At 39.3% G+C, this 18,098-nt stretch overlaps 1 protein-coding gene across 8 annotated transcripts in view; it reads left to right on the plus strand.

Moving 5' to 3' along the window:
- The window catches only part of ABI2 (abl interactor 2), a 121,945-nt gene that overhangs the window by 97,878 nt on the left and 5,969 nt on the right, over positions 1-18,098 (plus strand). For 5 of the 8 annotated variants that reach the window (XM_087435682.1, XM_087435678.1, XM_004426816.3 and 2 more), the window contains 2 exons: positions 7,775-7,861; positions 11,745-11,918. In XM_087435682.1, the coding sequence (XP_087291808.1) occupies positions 7,775-7,861; positions 11,745-11,918 (261 nt within the window). The remainder of the gene's footprint in view (positions 1-7,774; positions 7,862-11,744; positions 11,919-18,098) is intronic. The other 3 variants (XM_004426815.3, XM_087435681.1, XM_087435680.1) reach the window with 1 other exon arrangement.

Consider the following 18,098-nt stretch of genomic DNA (forward strand, 5'->3'; position numbering starts at 1 on the left):
CTTGCTGCTATCTTTGATCAAACCTACTGATTTTGGCTGTCCCATTCTTTTTAACTCGTTTTGAGCTTAATTTTCACAAATATGCCTGTCCTTTTCATACATTCTGCTTTTATTTTATCTATTTATTTATTTTTTTGTGAGATCAGCCCTGTGCTAACGTGCCAATCCTCCTCTGTTTTTTTTTTTTTTTTTTTTGCTGAGGAATACTGGCCCTGGGCTAACATCCGTGCCCATCTTCCTCCACTTTATATGGGATGCCGCCACAGCATGGCTTGCCAAGCAGTGCATCGGTGTGCACCTGGGATCCAAACTGGCGAACTCCGGGCCGCTGCAGTGGAGCGTGCGCACTTAACTGCTTGTGCCACTGAGCCGGCCCTCATTCTGCTTTTAAATCATGTGTTCCAAAGCCATATTTGTACAAGTGCTATTTTGTATCTAAATGCATTTTTTATTTTTAAATTTTATTTGTTAGATATGGCCTGTTTCATAGTTCTGCTGAAGATAAGCTCTCTCCCTGGCCCTCTTGGAAGTCTAGACAGTTATTGCTTATGGCCCTTATGCCCTTCCTTATCCTTACATAGATTTTGGTTTCAGTCCAAAAAGGGCTGGTTCCATATGGAGCTGAGAGGTGCTTCACTGTACGGCTTGGGACCAACTGTACATGATATTCAGCAAGTATATACAAGGGTATTTCATGCTGTTTACATGTACGTACCAAAATATGGGTCTTAGGAGAACCCTGCTGGTGGAATTTATTTGAAGGCTGTTTAAGCACATGTTTAAATGTTTTAAATATGTATTTCAATATTTCTTTCTTTGTAAATCTGATTTTAACATACTTGAAAGTATCTGTTCAAGTAGAAAAGATCCTACTCTATGGAGTGATTTTAATGCAAGTATTTTTCACACTCACAGAAGTCAAGTGATGGAGATTGTTGAACCTTCAGTGTAATGTGCTAAGCAATTTAGTTTTTTGGTTTTTTTCCGCTTTACTCCTCTCTGTTAAATTTTGCCTTTCTTCTCCAGGGATTTGGTAACTGTTTAAAGAGGGGGACTAGCTTTGTTAGTTTATTAATCAGAGTGCTTTTTCTGAACAAAATAATTTTTTTTACTAAATCATGTTCTTTGAAAAGCTCTTTTTGCAAGACTTAAGGCTTTGCAAACCAGTGTGCTATGGCTGTTAGATGCTCCTTAATTTTATTCACTTTGAATATTATATAAATTTCTTGTATTGCTCCCCCTGGTCTTATAGTGGTCCCTATTTTTTCATATTTATTTATTTATTTATTTATTTAATTCATTTTTTCCCCCCAAAGCCCCAGTAGACAGTTGTATGTCGTAGGTTCACATCCTTCTAGTTGCTGTACGCGGGACTCGGCCTCGGGTTGGACGGAGATGTGGTGCCTCGGGGCGCGCCCGGGATCCGAACCCGGGCCGCCAGCATCAGAGTGCGCGCACTCAACCGCCAAGCCACAGGGCCGGCCCAGTATTTTTTCATATTTAAAATGAGAAAATTTGTTGTGCTTTCTCAAGTAGCTAATTCCCTGACTTAGCACAATGATCCTAGGTGTGTGTTTTATGAGCCTGCTTTTTACAATTGGAGGCTTGATATGGATATGTGCTTCTGAAGAAGTAAGCTGACGGGTTGGGATTCATGCAAATATGAATTCTGGGTTTTTCTGTGAGATGTAAATCCAGCAGCACTGTTACTGGTTTGAATTTGAAAGGGCATTATAACATAGCAATTAAAATATGGAACACCTGGTGTCTAGTGCCACGTCCTAGTAGCACAAGAATTATTTTCTAATGAGATTATTTCAGAAACAAGTAAATGAAAGGAACACTTTGATTCGAGCACAACTGAAACCTTTTTGGTTCTTATTGTTTCTTAATCTAATCCAGCCAAAGAAATAGGAATACCAATTTCTCATTCCTCTTGTCAGCAGCAGGGAGGGTCATTGAAACAAATAGGGATAATCACAAGTTAACAATTTTTTTCTTTCCTTTTTTTTTTTTTCGGTGAGGAAGATTGGCCCTGAGCTAACATCTGTTGCAGTCCTCCTCCTTTTGCTTGAGGAAGATTGTCCCTAAGCTAACATCTGTGCCAGTCTTCCTCTCTTTTGAATATGGGATGCCTCCATGGCACAGCCTGATGAGTGGTGCGTAGGTCCGTGCATGGGATCTGAACCTGTGAACCCTGGGCCACCAAAGCAGAGAGCACAAATTCAACCACTATGTCACTGGGCTGGCCCCACAAGTTAACAGTTTTTACTTTAAATATAAATATGGAGCACCTTGGTGGTAAAGAATATATATATCTCTTTCTACATATTTGTATTTGTACATATATATTTATATACATAAACCTAGTTTGGTAAGTATCTGTTTGGGCTGCTTTAATAAAGTACCACAGACTGGGTGGCTTATAAACAACAGAAATGTATTCCTCACAGTTCTGGAGGCTGGAAGTCAGAGATCAGGGAGCTGACATTCTTGAGTTCTGGTGAGAACCCCTTCTGGGTTGCAGACTGCTGTCTTCTTGTTGTATCCTCACGTGGCGGAAAAAGAGAGAGAGCTCTCCAGGGTCTTTTTTGTAAGGACACTGACTCCATTCATGAGACTCCACCCTCATGACCTGATCACCTCCCAAAGGCCCCACCTCCTAATACCATCACCTTGGGGGTTACGATTGCAACATATGAATTTTGGGGGGACACAAACATTCATTTCATAGTAGTTAGGAATCAATATGTGGTATTTAAGTACTAAGGCCTTTAGTAGAAGGCCTATATTTTACTACTTGTATTTTCTTACAACAAAGACTTAAAAAAAATCTAATTCATAAAGTAAAATGTTGGTTCCAAGAAGTGTGACTGTATATAGTTATATGAGTTGGGGAGTTTGTGAGTGAGTATGGTGTTTTACACAGGGAAAATGTCAGGCTTTAGCCCCTGAATGTTATTAAAAACAGCTGAAAAGAAACAGTGAAAAAACGATATTGGGTTGGTGATATTACAAAAGAGAAGCAGTACTGTAAGTCTCCAGAAGAGTACAGATGGGGGGCTCTAGCAAAGTAAAATAAAGAGCAGTAGCGAGATGCTGTTTTCAAATCCTCATTTTAGGTAATTTTGAGGGTTTGTTAGAGGATGTTTACTACAGGGAGAACAAAAAAGCAAGGAAAGGATTGAAAAGTATTAAGTATATTCTCAGGTGACCACTTAAACCAAGTAGACCCTTTACACTGATTAAACACAAGTTATGGTTTTATTTTTTATTTATTTAATAATTTTATTTATTTTGTTTTTTTCCCCCCAAAGCCCCAGTAGATAGTTGTATGTCATAGCTGCACATCCTTCTAGTTGCTGTATGCGGGACGCGGCCTCAGCATGGCCGGAGAAGCAGTGCGCGCCCAGGATCCGAACCCGGGCCGCCAGTAGCAGAGTGCACGCACTTAACTGCTAAGCCACAGGGCTGGCCCTCACAAGTTATGTTTTTAAACTGTAGTGTTAATTTGCTGCTTTTTCTAGGTATAACATCATATGGTGATTTTTTTCCTTGAAAAGGAATAACAAAATGATCCAATTCTTTTAACCTCTCTGAGACTACAGGACTGATAATTATTTGGTAATCATGCTCTTTTCCATCAAAAAAGCTCCCCTTACTGAGTATGATTAATTAAGTTCACTTTTAAATACTCCTTGTTCTAAGTTGCTATCCATGTTTAGAAAATATTTCAGTCTTAAAGTAAATTGCTTAAATTATTTCCCTCACTGAAATGTAAAATATAAGCAGTAAACTTGAATGGGCTATCACATATATCTGGCCTCTAACGGTGATATTCTTTAATAGTTTTAGAAGTAGTATTTAGAGTGTTTATCTGATTTTCTGTTTATAAAGCTGTAAAAATAAGATGTTAAAAAAGCCTAATTTTTTCCCAAAACTCTTTGAATTGGACATTTTAAAACACTAAGCTTCAAAGATTATGCTCCAAAGGATTTTGTGAATAACCAGGAAGGTCATGCTTGGAAGGTCTGCATGTTGCATCAGCACGGACGCATCCTCTAAGTTTGGTTTGCTTGCAGAGCCTTTTACTGTTGATGTATCTGCATGCTGCTGTGTGCGCATAAGCTGTAGTTCTTCAAGCTGTTTGTTCTACTTAAGATCTCTCTATAAACTCCAGTCGCTTGGTGAGCCTGTTCTTCACATGAACTTCCTTGTTGTGTATTGTGAACGTAATACCACTGGATCTTTTTTTTTTTTTAGATTTTTTTTATTTATTCATTTTTTTCCCCCCAAAGCCCCAGTAGATAGTTGTATGTCATAGGTTCACATCCTTCTAGTTGCTGTACGTGGGACTCGGCCTCGCGTTGGACGGAGAAGTGGTGCCTTGGGGCGTGCCCGGGATCCGAACCCGGGCCGCCAGCATCAGAGCGCGCGCACTTAACCGCTAAGCCACGGAGCCGGCCCAATACCACTGGATCTAAGTATGGAGACCTCTTGGTGGCTGTCGGGAAAGAGTCTTGTCATGTGAGGGATCGTCTTAGCTGAAGGAGTGAAAACACGTTACTTCCTGCTCTTGCCTGTTCATGAGATGTCTAGGACTAGAACTGAATATTGCAAACCATTCTTTGCATCAAAATCCCACTGAAATTCTCCAAGAATAGTTCATTTTCAACTCAACTCTAAGGAAGCTAGATCTAGTCTAAAGTAGGATGTTCCAGTTCACGGGAGTTCTAGTAAGGTGAAATCTGACACGGTCCAGAAAGAAAATGCTGTGGTATTTGGATTAATTTGGACTGTCATAAGAGTTTTGCCCTGGGCAAAAAAAGTAGAATTTGGCGCAACCTTTGCAAACTCTATTTGGAACTGAGTTGAGTTTTTTTTTTTTTCTGGTGAGGAAGATTAGCCCTGAGCTAACATCGATGCCAGTCCTCCTCTTTTGCTGAGGAAGACTGGCCCTGGGCTAACATCCGTGCCCATCTTCCTCTACTTTAAGTGGGACACGGCCACAGCGTGGCTTGACAAGCAGTGCATTGGTGCGTGCCTGGGATCCGAACCTGCGAACCCCAGGCTACGCCACCAGGCCGGCCCCTGGAACTGAGTTTTGAAAACCTAGTTTGAAAAACTAGTTTTGCCCTACACTGGTTTTGAAAAAAATCTTAACTTGTTTTGTCATAAAGTAATTCTGTTTAAAGAAGATCTGGGATTGGTTTTTACCTGGGCTGCTGTTGGTGGACTTCTTAAAACCACTGTGTTTTCGGATTTTCACTTTCAGAACTAGAGAGGAAATAAAACATACTCATTTAAAAAAAATAATTATAAACTCGGCCTACCTACAAAAAGACTGTTCTGAGTTAAGCACCTAATCATTCTTTTTTTAGCTGAGTACCAGGTCGTTTTTTTTATTTGGATGAGAAACAATGACTGAAGTGGGAAATTTTCTACTTTTCTGTTAACAGAGTTGGGATGGGTGCTAACAGAAGAGGGGCATTTTGTCTTATTTGATGTGAACATGCATCTAATCTCTACTTTCCTAGTGCCAGCTGCTGTCTACTGCTGTTTCTTGGTTTTATCTGCTTTGTCTCTGCTACTGTCTCTGTTCGTTGTGCCTTTTTCTTATCCCAAGTTTGGAAACACAGGGTATTTTGAACATATCAGCAATTGTTCCAAGCCTCTGAGAATGGGAGACAGACACAGAACTTAAGGATTTACTACCAAGAAGTATGACTTTAGGGAAAACCCTAACCAAAAGGTATCTTTCTAAAAAAGGTGCCAATTTCTATACTACTCTGCCCCTTAAATCTAGGTGTTCTTTAGGATGATCTGCTTAACTCTTGTCTACACATTATATGTCTTCCCCCTGCACTGACCCACAGCACAACTGTTCTCTCTCTGCTGATTGCTGCTGGTCCTGTACCTCTCGATTTTTCTCACAAACTCAATCCAGACTTTCCAGTTGCCTCCCATATTTATGCTTGTCACTTTCATGTATTTCATTTGTCAGATCATTCTCCCTCTCTGACCCACCTACTCACCAGCCCGTTCCTTTCCCTATACTACCTGCCAGGATTAATGTGGTTAATGGCACCTCCACCTTCACAGCTATGAAGGGAAAAATCTAAGAATCTTCTTCAGCTATTGCTCTCCTTCCTATGCCAGCTGAACCCTTAGTTACCAAGCCCTCTTTCCACACTATTACTAAGTTCTCTCCTCTTCTGTTTCAACTGCCTTGATTGTTTTTGTGCTAGGCCCTGGGTTAGGCTTTCGGCATACCTTTTCTTTTTTATCATCTTCGCAACCATTCAAAGTAGGTTGCTTTACATTATCTCTTTTTCCTATCACATTTATGGATTAGGCTCAAAGAAGTTATTTAATTTGCTGTTCCAACAGCAAGGGAATGGTGAATCAGGTATAACATTGGGTGACTTTCAAGTCCATTCTCTTTCCACTAAACACTCTTTCACCTAACATTTCCTTCCCTGGTTTGTAGCCACCGCTCACCTTTCCAGGTTTTGTACCTTCTCTCTGGGGTATCTTATGCTAGCCATATGGAAACATTTCCGATCCTGTGAACTGGTCATACTATTTTACGCTTCTAAGCGTCTGCCCCTCACTTGGTTCTCAGCTTGTCATTCTCAACGCTTGTCTGCTTGTTGAGCTCCTTTTCTTCAGGTTGCTGCTCGGTGGTCATTTCTATGTAGCCTTCTTCAGAACCATCCCCACCCTCATCACACCATACCACCACCACCTCCTCTAGGGAATTGCTACAAGTATTGTTGGGTTAAGGTTGTTATTTTGTTTTCTGTTCCCAACGAGAATGTGATCTCTTTGAGGGCAATGACTCTTACTCATCTTCTTAGTTTTATTAGTCATAACTGTGAGTTGGAGCTAGTAAAGGTGTTCTCTCTTTATAAGAAGCAGCATACCAAACTTTGCACCCATTCTGAAGGACACTATAACTGTAGAGTTAATCTTGGGCAATTATTTGGCACGAACCTGGTTTATTTATGTATTTACATACATTAAACATTTGTTGAAGGCTTACTAGTGCTAGGCTCTGTACCAGATGTCTGAGGTAGAGGGAAAGACACCTTGGGGAGGAGAGGATAAGGATTTGAATGAGGCTGGCATTTTTCTTTAGGGTCAGGGAGAAAATGTACCTGGCTGGAGCAGGTAGTGTGAATGGGGCTATGAAAAATTGTAATGACACAGACCTGACTCTCAGAGAATGGTTTTGATATTAGTCTCCTAGCAGAGTGCTTGCCACTTAGTAGGAAGTCAGTAAATATTTTTGTTTAATTAATGAATGAAGAACCAATTAATTTGCCTGTTAATGAAGTAATGAAAAGTATAAATTTAAGATGTTGGGATGTAATGGTTTTTTTCCTCTTGTATTGACGAATACTTAAACTTGTAACCTTCAAGGTAAAATCCAGAAGACCAAATTATTCATGGTAATCTGAAGAAATTGTTTCTTTGAGAAGACATACTGTTATTGAAATGAAAAGATAAATTTGCCATTATGTGTTAGAATAGATTTGTGTATGTGATAAATGCTTCCTGTTGTAATTTTTTAAAACTTTCTAAAAACTCCCCTAATACTTTGTTTTGTGTGTTAATGAATTATCCTTCAAAAGAGGATCCTTAAGATAGCTTATAAAATGTTTATGCACAGTGATTTCCCTCCTTATATGTTCGTTTTATTGTATTATCCTTTCCTTTTAATGTAACTCGCCCTTACCCCTTATCCTGCACACCTTTTTTGTTTTTGCAGTATCTCTTGCTCCTCCTCCTCCCTCCATCCTACAAGTAACTCCTCAGTTACCTTTAATGGGATTTGTGGCCAGAGTCCAAGAAAATAGTAAGTTTATGTCTTCTTTATGCTGTAGATCAGATTATAGGCATAAAATGTCATTATATATGATTGGCTGAAGAGTAATTCATTCGCTGATACTTCAAAAATTTGAATTTTATGCACAAGTCACTGTATGAGCAGTTAGTGTGGATGATAAAATAATCAAGATGAAGTTCTCTACTTTCAGACAACTTAAAATCTGGTAGTGAAGATAAGACAAATAAATATAAAATGAGGCACACGTAAGAAAAGAAAGATCACGTCTAACTGAGGAGATGCTCTTTAATCACCAAATATCCCATGTTTTTCTCTGAGTTGCTCAGACAAGTAGTAGTTTAGTTTCTTATTACTGGAGTTTTAGGGTTTTGTGGCTAACTTGAGAATCTTTCTCCAGTCTTGTCATTCCAGGTGTAAAAATGGCCATACCATGGTAGGTCCCAGGGGACCAAATTGCCAGTCTGTCTCCCAGGAGACCTCATAGATTGGCAATGAATTTATGTTGGCTTATGGTCTGGTGTTAAGCTCTGTAGGATCAGATGACTAAGTTTTTTTGGTGCGTAGAGTCTTTTCCTAGGGAAGCGTTAAGAAAGCTCAAGAGACTGATGTCCTCAAAACAGGAGGCCTGTATCAACATTCAGTGAGGAATTGCTGTTACAGAGACCAGTGAGTGTAGTCTTTATGACAGATGAATTCTCTTCTTGTGAGCAGTCTATGTGAGGAGGCACATCACAATTATAAGGTTGCATCATGGGCATGGAATCTGAACTCAGGAATTACATTAATGAAAGATTTAGTGTCATCAGGCTGAAGTACCCAGTGTATGCACCTTGTAACAGGGATGGCCTCACCAATGGGATAGAGGTATTTGCACTCGCTTCTTAGGACTCCTGCCTCTTTGGTCATGGCATTGCTGGTACCAGAATGTGAGCTCTGTGAGAGCAGGGATTTTTGCTTATTTTGCTCTCGGGCTGTTTTCCTCAGCACTTAGAAAAGCCTCTGACACATAGCAGACACTTCAGTCCCTCCTCCTTTTTGCTTCCATCGCTGACTAAATGCCCCCTCTTTATTGACACATTTCTTTCTTGTATTTTAACTGGTTATACTCCAGGCTTCCTGGCCTGAGGGCTCAGTGTCTCTTCCAGGTGCCTTTGCATCTCGATTTGCTAATTTCTGAAGTCAGTAGATTTTACTTCTGTTTATTGAAAGGTACCCCATGAGCACCTCCATTGTTTATCACAGTGTGATTGCCTTTTGGGATGTCTTTTCTCATTTCTTTCCATAGTCATATATACTTCTCACCTACAAAATGCATAAAAATAAGAAACTTTGTAGATGAGGTGAGCTGTGGCTGATTTTACATGACGATATAGCAGGACTTACACATTCAAATGAATGTTGTCCTCTTTAAAACATTCACCTTGGAAAGATATATACTCATCTTAGGAGATCTTCATAGCTTTCAAGTACATTATTTTGAAGATGAGCTGTGGTGGCAGATATTCACTCTGTATTAAGTTTGATGTTTGGAAGAAGTCTGGAATTATGTGGAACCAGTTGTACTGGGCTAACTAGTAGGCCGTGATCCTGTTATTCTTCTTAGAATGCCTCTTTGGCTAGAGTTCACATGTTGCAGGGCCTTCCTGCTTGGTCCTCTTCAGCTCCTCATACCTCTTTCTGCTGAACTCTGGTCAGTTCTTTGAAGGATTCCTGCTTTCCTACCTTTGTATTTATTTATTTTTCTTTACATCTGTCATGAAATATCCACCCCTACCCCATCCCACCCCGGCTATTAGCTCTCACTCATTCTTCAGATTTCAGGAGGCCTTTCCTGACCCACTTGGGAGGTTTGGTCTACTGCTATGTTTCTGTAATGACAAAGCACTTACTACACTTAATTATAAATGCAAGTTTGCTTGCCTGTGTCTCCGTGACTTTTGCCCACTGCTGTATTTCCAGTGCTGGGCCTAGTAGCTAGCCATAGTAGGCTTTCAGTTGATGTTTGTTGAATGAATAGTAATGAAACATGACTTCAAAGTTATTGCATTGATCTCATCCCATAGTAGTGTAGCTTTTAAGATAACAGGCATTGGAGTTCAAATTCCTGCCCTTCCATTTACTTACCATAGGACTCCTTAATCTTGGAAAGTTGCTTTCCACATCCATAAAATGAGGATTAAAAACACTACCTCCCAAGGTAAAGATTAAATGAAATAATGTATTGTAAAGTGCTAGCTGTGTAATTGGAACATTTTAAGTAAAAAATGATAGCTTATCAAAATAACAGGGAAAGACAAATAGCGTATAATTTCACTCATATGTGGAAGATAAACACATAGATAAGGAGAACAGATTAGTGGTTACCAGAGGAATAGGGGGTCGAGGGAGGGCAAAAGGGATAAAGGGGCACATGTATATGGTGACACACGAAAACTAGACTGTCGGTGGTGAACACGATGCAGTCTATACAGAAGCTGAAATATAATAATGTACACCTGAAGTTTACACAATGTTAAAAGCCAATATGACCTCAGTAAAAAAAAAAGTTATTAAAAAAAGGTAGCTTCTGTTAGTCTTATTAAATTGATTGAGGGAGTTATAAGAAAAGGTAAAAATGAACAATAGCAGCATCTTTGAGTAATTTTAAAGTGTAATTTCTCAAGTTGATTGTTTTGAAAGACAAAGTTCCTTTGGATCTGTGTTTTTGTGCAATTGTTTCAAGTCAATCTCTTTACCTTATGAATGTGAATAGGATGTATTGTGGATTCTTACCCCAACCATATGTAATTTGTCATAAAACATATGCTAGAATCACATATCTATATCTTTTGTTTATTTAAAAACAACCTATTAGGACTAAAAGAATTATTTTTAATGAATAAAATTTTGAAGTTAATGAAGTAGATAAGTTGGTAAGTACAGAGTGGAACAGCAAATGGGAATAATACTAGAATAGGACAGAGTATGATGTAGATATGGCGGATCCTCACCAGGCACCAGAATCTTATAAAATCCATTTGATTCCATCAGTAGGCTTAGATAATAAATAGAAGATAAACAGGATTGCTCAGAGAATTTCACAGAAACAATACTGCTGCCTCATAAATAAGAATTAACTCTGTTCATTGAAATTGGGCTTTGTTGAGCTGTGCTCAGGTGTGTACCAAGCATTTTGAACGCCTTGAGTTCCCTGAGTTTGGAGATAAACTTTTAGATATTACTATATGCTGATAACTGAGCTGTGGAAGCAGATCTCTATAAGGAGACATTTTAAATATTTTAAATCACTCTTAGATATTTAGCCTGAAGAAATTCTGGATCATAAATGAGTAGAAATTCTGTGTGTATTAAAAAAAATACACGTGCACAAACATCTTACCCAAAGTTGTTTGTGATTTCCACTCCACTAATTTGGTAAAATGGTATTTTAAAAAAACCATTGAGAGGAATATAGCTGATTATTAAAATTTATCTATTCACTAGACTCATTCTAATTTATTTTAAATTAAATATGGTTATAAATGTTGAAATTATTAATATTTCTGATAACGACTCCTCCTTGGATATAATGTAAAGCCAAAGTATATTGTGCTGATCTCTTTGAAAAGAAGGATATGTGTTCACATAGACAGCTCCCAGAGGCTCAGTACATAGTCACTGTTGTGGCTCAACTTTGCGCAGCTTCGGACAGCGCTGAGGCGAGGGGAGGAGAGAGTCGAGCTTGGAGACTGGGAACATCGTGGTTGATGAGGAGGCTGCTCTTGCCCACTCATTCTTTGAAAGATTATTATTTTCAAGTCTAGGTTTATATTCCATGAACATAGAAGCTCAGATAGGAAATACGGAAGTTTGCATAATGTGTAGTTTTGTTGTCAGCTTGATACATTCTTAGTTTCAGATACACCACCACCACCACCACCTGTGGAAGAACCAGTCTTTGATGAATCCCCGCCCCCCCCTCCTCCCCCAGAAGATTACGAAGAGGAGGAAGCAGCTGTGGTTGAGTACAGTGATCCTTATGCTGAGGAGGACCCGCCCTGGGCTCCAAGATCTTACTTGGAAAAGGGTAAGTTTCAGAGGGGTATCTGGAGGGATGAGAAGAAACCTCTCCTCAGAAATGAAATTTACTGGTACCAAAGAGAATCTTGTTTATTTTTTACGGACAGAGTTTTGCCTTTACAACCTGCATGTTTTTATGAATGGTTTCTGTAAGGCAAAAATAAAAAAAGACAGAGTTTTTCTGGAATGCCTCAGAAAGAGAATTTTTCTAAAGTATTAGTTATTCCTACCCCCACACTTTAAAGCACTCTTTTTGTGGCATCTTATATCAGATATTTTGGTTTAAGTATCTCCATATAACTTTCCTCCAAAGAATAATGGTTTCTCAGTTTCTTTGCAAAGTAGTATTGGGCATTTCTATTAGTGAAAAGTTTCTCGTAATATATTAGCAACTGTGACAAGGCACTTTTGAGACATAGGCTTCCAAATCTCATCAAGCCTAATCAGCTCAGAACAAATGTGTGCTGTCTTGAAGGACATTTTCTGTTAAGAAAATCAAAGCTATTAACTTACTGGGTTTCAAACCTGACCACACATTAGAGTCACCTGAGGAGCTTTTTTTAATCAAACACTGGACTTCCACTTCTGGCCAAGGTAGAGCAACAGTAATCGGGTTATGAATCCAGAAAAAAATATAAAAAATAGTGGTTTTCAGACATTGAACAACAGACAGTGATGGACTCTGACCCTAGAGAGAGGAACTCAGACACTGAGCCTGGACTGTCCTAGCTTGCTACCTGGAGGCAGTTTCCAGGTCACAGTGCAAGGAGGGGGGACCCAGACAGAAGCTGGAGGTCTCCCTGCGTAGAGAAGATCGAGAGCAGAGTTTTGGGGGCCCATGGAGAAGAGGTAGCTACAGACAGAGACCAGAGCTCTGGAGATCTGTGGAAGGGTCCCCTCGAGTCTTCGACTGAGTGCTGACCTGTCCATGTGTGTGAAGAACTCCCTGAGATCGAGAAAGGACAGCCAGAAAGGAGCAGGCAGAAAAATTCTTGGAAATAGCAGACCTGGGAATAGTTCATGTTCCAACACCAGCCAGAGTAGAAAGGCCTTATAAAACTCAAGGCATTGAGAGGAGGCCTCAAAAGTGTGTCCTCTTGGTAGTGGGGCCAAATTAGCCCTTAGAGACTACAGTTTGCTCTGGACTGCCCTAACAGATGCTCAGATGCAAACCTTGAAAGCATCCAGCTGATTGCAAGTGAACTCACTGAGCTCTGGGACAAAATCCAGCACTGTTCAAAGAATTCAGCAGAATCCAGTGCACCAAAAAGTAGGATTCAGTGTCTAGCGACCAGCAGCCAGTCAAAAATTACAAGGCATGTAAAAAGGGAGGAAAATGTAACTCATAACTTAAAAAACAAGCAGTCAACAGAAACAGGCCCGGAAATGACCAAGATGATGGAATTACCAGACAAGGATGTTATATAGCTATTCTAAATGCCACAGATGTCCAAGAAGGTAGAGGAGAACATAAACGTGAGAGAGAAGTAGAAGATATTTTTTGAAAAAAGAGGAAGAGAAACCCACATAGAATTTCTGGAGATGAAAAATACAATATCTGAAGTGACACTTCAGAAGAAAAAACCAGCAGTCTTAATGATACGACAGTAGAAACTGTTCAAAATGAGGCACGGAGGAAAAACAAAAACCAAAAACAGAGCAACAGGTGTGTGGGACAAAATCAAATACTCTTCGTTTGCAGAAGATATGATCTGGTATGTAGAGAATCCTAAGGAATATACAAAAAAGCTGGCAGAACTAAAGAGTGAGCTTAGCAAGATTACAGGCTACAAAGTTGATGTGCAAAATTAATTGTATTTTTATATACTAGCAACAAACAGTTGAAGATTGAAATTTACAAAACAATACGTTTTGTAATAACATCAAAAATATGAAATACTTAGGGATAAATTTAGTAAAATATATGCAACTAGTATGATGAAAACTGAAACGAAGAAAAATTGATAAAGGTCTTAAATAAATTGAGAGATATATTATGTTCTTTGATCATTATTTTTAAGAGACAAGTTTGCCCCAAATTAATCTATAAATTGAATGCAGTCCCAATAAAAATTCCAGCAGTCATTCTTATAGAAATTGACAAGGGTATTCTAAAAGTTAACATGGAAATGCAAAAGACCTAGTATAGTCAAAACAATTTCAAAACAAAAGGAGACTAATGTTGAGGATTTGAACTGCCTGATTTTAGAGTTCTGGTGGAAAGCTACAGTATTCAGGACAATGTGATGCTGGTGTAAGTGTAGAAATATAAATCAATGGAATAGAATATAGAATCCAGAAGATCCACACACATTGTTTGACAGAGGTGCCAAGGTGATTCAATGGGGAAAGGGTAGTGTTTTCTACAAATAGTGCTGAAACAATTGGATATCCATATGCAAAACATGAACTTCTACCCTTCACCAGACACAAAAATTAACTCAAAATATATTTTAGATCTAACTGTAAAACTTCTGGAGGAAGATATAGGAGAAAATTTTTGTGTTCTGGAGTTAGGAAGAAAATTTTGTAGAGAGCACATGAAAAACATGAAGCTTAAAAGAAAAAATTGACAAATTGAATTTCATTAAACTTTTCTTCTTCAAAGATGCTGTTAAGAAAGTGACAAGGCAAGCCATATGGGAAGAATATTTGCAAAATAACTCAGTAAGGAGACAAACGACTTGTAGAAAAAAAGTGTGAATATACTTCACCAAATAGATACATGAATTGCAAAGAAGCACATAAAAAGATGCTCAGTGTTATTAGTCATTGGGGAAATGCAAATTAAGGCCACAGTGAACCCAGCTGAATACCGCTAGACACCCTCTGGAGTGGCTACAGTTGAAGACACTGTCAGTACCAAGTGTTGGATGGTGTGGTGAACCGGAGCTCTTACACGTTGCTGGGAAGAATGTGATATGTTTCAGCCGCGTTGGCAGACAGTTGGCAGTTTCTTATGACATTAGACATATACATGTACCAGCTGATCTGGCAGAGGAATGAAGATGTCTGTTCACACAAAGACTTGAATTCGAATGTTCATAGCTGTTTTATTCATAATAGCCCAAACCTGGAACAACCCAGATGTCTTTCACCTGGTGTGTGGATAAACTAATTGTGGGATATCCATCCACATTCAATGGAATACTGTTCAGCAATGAAAAGGAACAAACTACTGATAAAAGCAACAATGTGGATTTCGTGTTATACTAGTAAAAGAATCCAGACACAAAAGACTCCGACTTTATGATTCCATCTAAATGAAATCTAGATCAGTGGTTTCCAGGGACCAGACTGGCAGGTGAGGGAATTTACATAGGGGCATAAGGAGACTTGGGATGATGGGCATGTTCTGTATGACTGTGGTGTGGTTATACATTTGTCATGTATACAGGTGCATACATTTGTCAGAACTCATTGAACTCTACACTTAAGTGATTGTATTTTATGTCTAAATTACACCTTAATAAAGCTGTTTTTAAGAAAAAAAAAAAATGAGCCCAAGGTACTACTACACTAGGCTGTGGCTGTAGGCATTGACATGCTTTACAAACTCCTCAGCTGATTTTAACACTCTCCTAGGCAAAGTGATGACAGTTTTCAGCTCTGGAAGGCCAGCTCAGTTATTCCTTAAGAGAAAAGCACAATGAAAAGTTTTGCTTTCTAAAAATCTCTTCTATGAACATGTAAAATTCTGGAGAGATTTGTAAGAGAGGAAATAAGTTTGTTTTCAGTCCAAGTAATTCTTGAAAATTTAAAAGAATATGCCTGAATTGTTCCCTAAGATGTTTTTCAAAGTTTGGTATATCTCTGTTAATGTCTTTGAAAACATGAAAATCAAATAAGCTCTTCCTTACTCTTTCTGGCAAAACAAAACCGAAAATAACCAACTCTGTTCAGCTTATGGTTGCTTTTTTGTTTGACTGTGCGTGACTGTTCGGGCTGTTGCCTAATGACTCATTTTGCTGTCTTAGACCTTAGGACCTGGTTCTCAACCCTGCCTGCATATTAGAGTCACCTAGGGAACGTTTAGTATGTCTGTACCTCCAGACGTATTAAATCAGAATCTGTGGACGTGAGACCCAGGCATTAGCATTTTTTAAAGTTCCTCAGATAATCCCAAGGTTGAGAACCACTGCCATAGGAGAAGGTTTATCTTACCCCTTGATAACTACCCATATTTGCCAAGTGGAGATAATGTTATATGTAAGTATCTTGATTTAACTTGGGTAGACAACAGATATTTTCATGTATTTATTATGTGCCTGGCATAGTGCAAGACTTATATTACATGTGTAAGGCAGTTAGTTTCCCCATTTTTGCAAACTAGGAAATTGAGGTTCAGAAATAATTTATAATACTACAGAATATAATAGAAAATATCATAATGGTTGTTAATGATAATAAAAGCAGCTAACATTTATATAGAACGTTTACCATGTAAAAGGTATATCATATGTGCATTGCCCCATTTAATATAGCAGTGCTTTGAGGTGTTAGCACTATTATGATTCCTATTATACAGTTGAGTAAAAAGCAGGTTAGGGGAGTTCCGTATGTTCTATAAACTGATAAGTGGTAGGGCTGGGATTTGAACTAGGTGGTGTAACTCCAGAGCCCATGTTCTTCACCATTGTCCTGACCCTGAGCCCAGGCGGCCCTGGGACTTGGCTGTACCGTTTACTAGGGTTAAACTCTTGGCAAACTTTGACTTCTTTGTCAGTGCCCATTTTATATCCCTGTCTTCTATCACGCCATCTGTTCTCGTGTTCTTCTGGGTCAGTGACATAACTTCTTGGTAGAAGTATAAACAATGTGTGGTAATTTATCAGATGACATTTCTGTCCTCACAAGACTGTGACAGTCCCTTATCTTGTTCATCTTTGTATCTCTAAAAATCAGCATGGATGCTCCATTAATGATTGTCAGAAAATGAATAGTGCCATTAATTCTATCTGGGGATATCAGAAAGCTTCTCAGAGGACATGGAATTTGTGGTGTGCCTTGAATGATAAGTAGGTGTTTCTCAGGCAGAGAGGAGGGGTAGGAAGGGCCATCCAGGTGGAGGGAACCCTCTGGATGAAAGGGCCTGGCTCTTGAGGCATGGGTGGGTTTAGGGAGAGAGTTGGGGATATGAGTACAGGAGGGGCAGCGAGTTGTGATTAGTGGTGGGAAACTTTTAATACCAGGCTGTGGGTGTGAGGTGTTGGGATTTTTTTGTGTGTGAGGAAGATCAGCCCTGAGCTAACAGCTGCCAATCCTCCTCTTTTTGCTGAGGAAGACTGGCCCTGGGCTAACATCCGTGCCCATCTTCCTTTACTTTATATGGGACGCCGCCACAGCATGGCCTGGCAAGGGGTGCGTCGGTGCACGCCCGAGATGCGAACCTGCAAACCTCAGGCCACCGAAGCGGAGCATGCGCACTTAACCGCTATGCCACCAGGCTGGCCCTTTTTTTTAATCTGATGGTAGAGGGAAATTGTGGAAGATTTTTAGGCAGGTTAGTAAGTTCTCATGTACTTATATTTTAACTTTTTTTTTTTTTTTTAAAGATACCTGATAGTGTAGAGTGCATTAGAAAGGAAGAAAAAATAGGAGTTGGGAAGATCAGGTTGGATACCTTTCTAAGCAAGAGACAAGGGCTTCTACTGAGGCAGTGGTGCTGGACACCTTCTTCACATAAATACGTAGATGTACATGGAAGTGTTTGTCATATTGCACTGCCACTCAATTCTTTTAACTCCCTCAGAGTTATTTGCCAGATATGAAATAATGTTCTGTCTTTAAAAATCATGTTTTGTGATGTGTCAGCTGATAACTCTATTAAAGTCTTTCTTAAATTTTGTTAAAAGCAATGGAACTTGCAAAAAGGTCATGGGTTCGTTGGTGGAGTAATTCTCACCACGTCAGTGTTTTGAATGGTCCCTTTGGCACCCAGAGCTGTTCTGCACTTTAAGATGGTGCAGCAGTGCACTTCTGTCAAGTAGAAGGATGGACAGGAAATGAGAAATTCATGACTGATGCCTGACTGACGGTATCATCTCAAGCAGGTCAGTTTTAGGAAGCAGTATTTATAAAAGTGGAGAATCTAGAAAGAGTCTCTGCAAAATCATCTGCCACTCACACTGCTGAGAATATCTTCCGGTACCCCCAGAGATACGTGTGTTCCTGTGTACAGACTGCT

Source organism: Ceratotherium simum, chromosome 9 (assembly GCF_057802395.1).
Source record: "Ceratotherium simum simum isolate JZ-2026a chromosome 9, ASM5780239v1, whole genome shotgun sequence".
NCBI classification, from domain to species: Eukaryota; Metazoa; Chordata; class Mammalia; order Perissodactyla; family Rhinocerotidae; genus Ceratotherium; species Ceratotherium simum.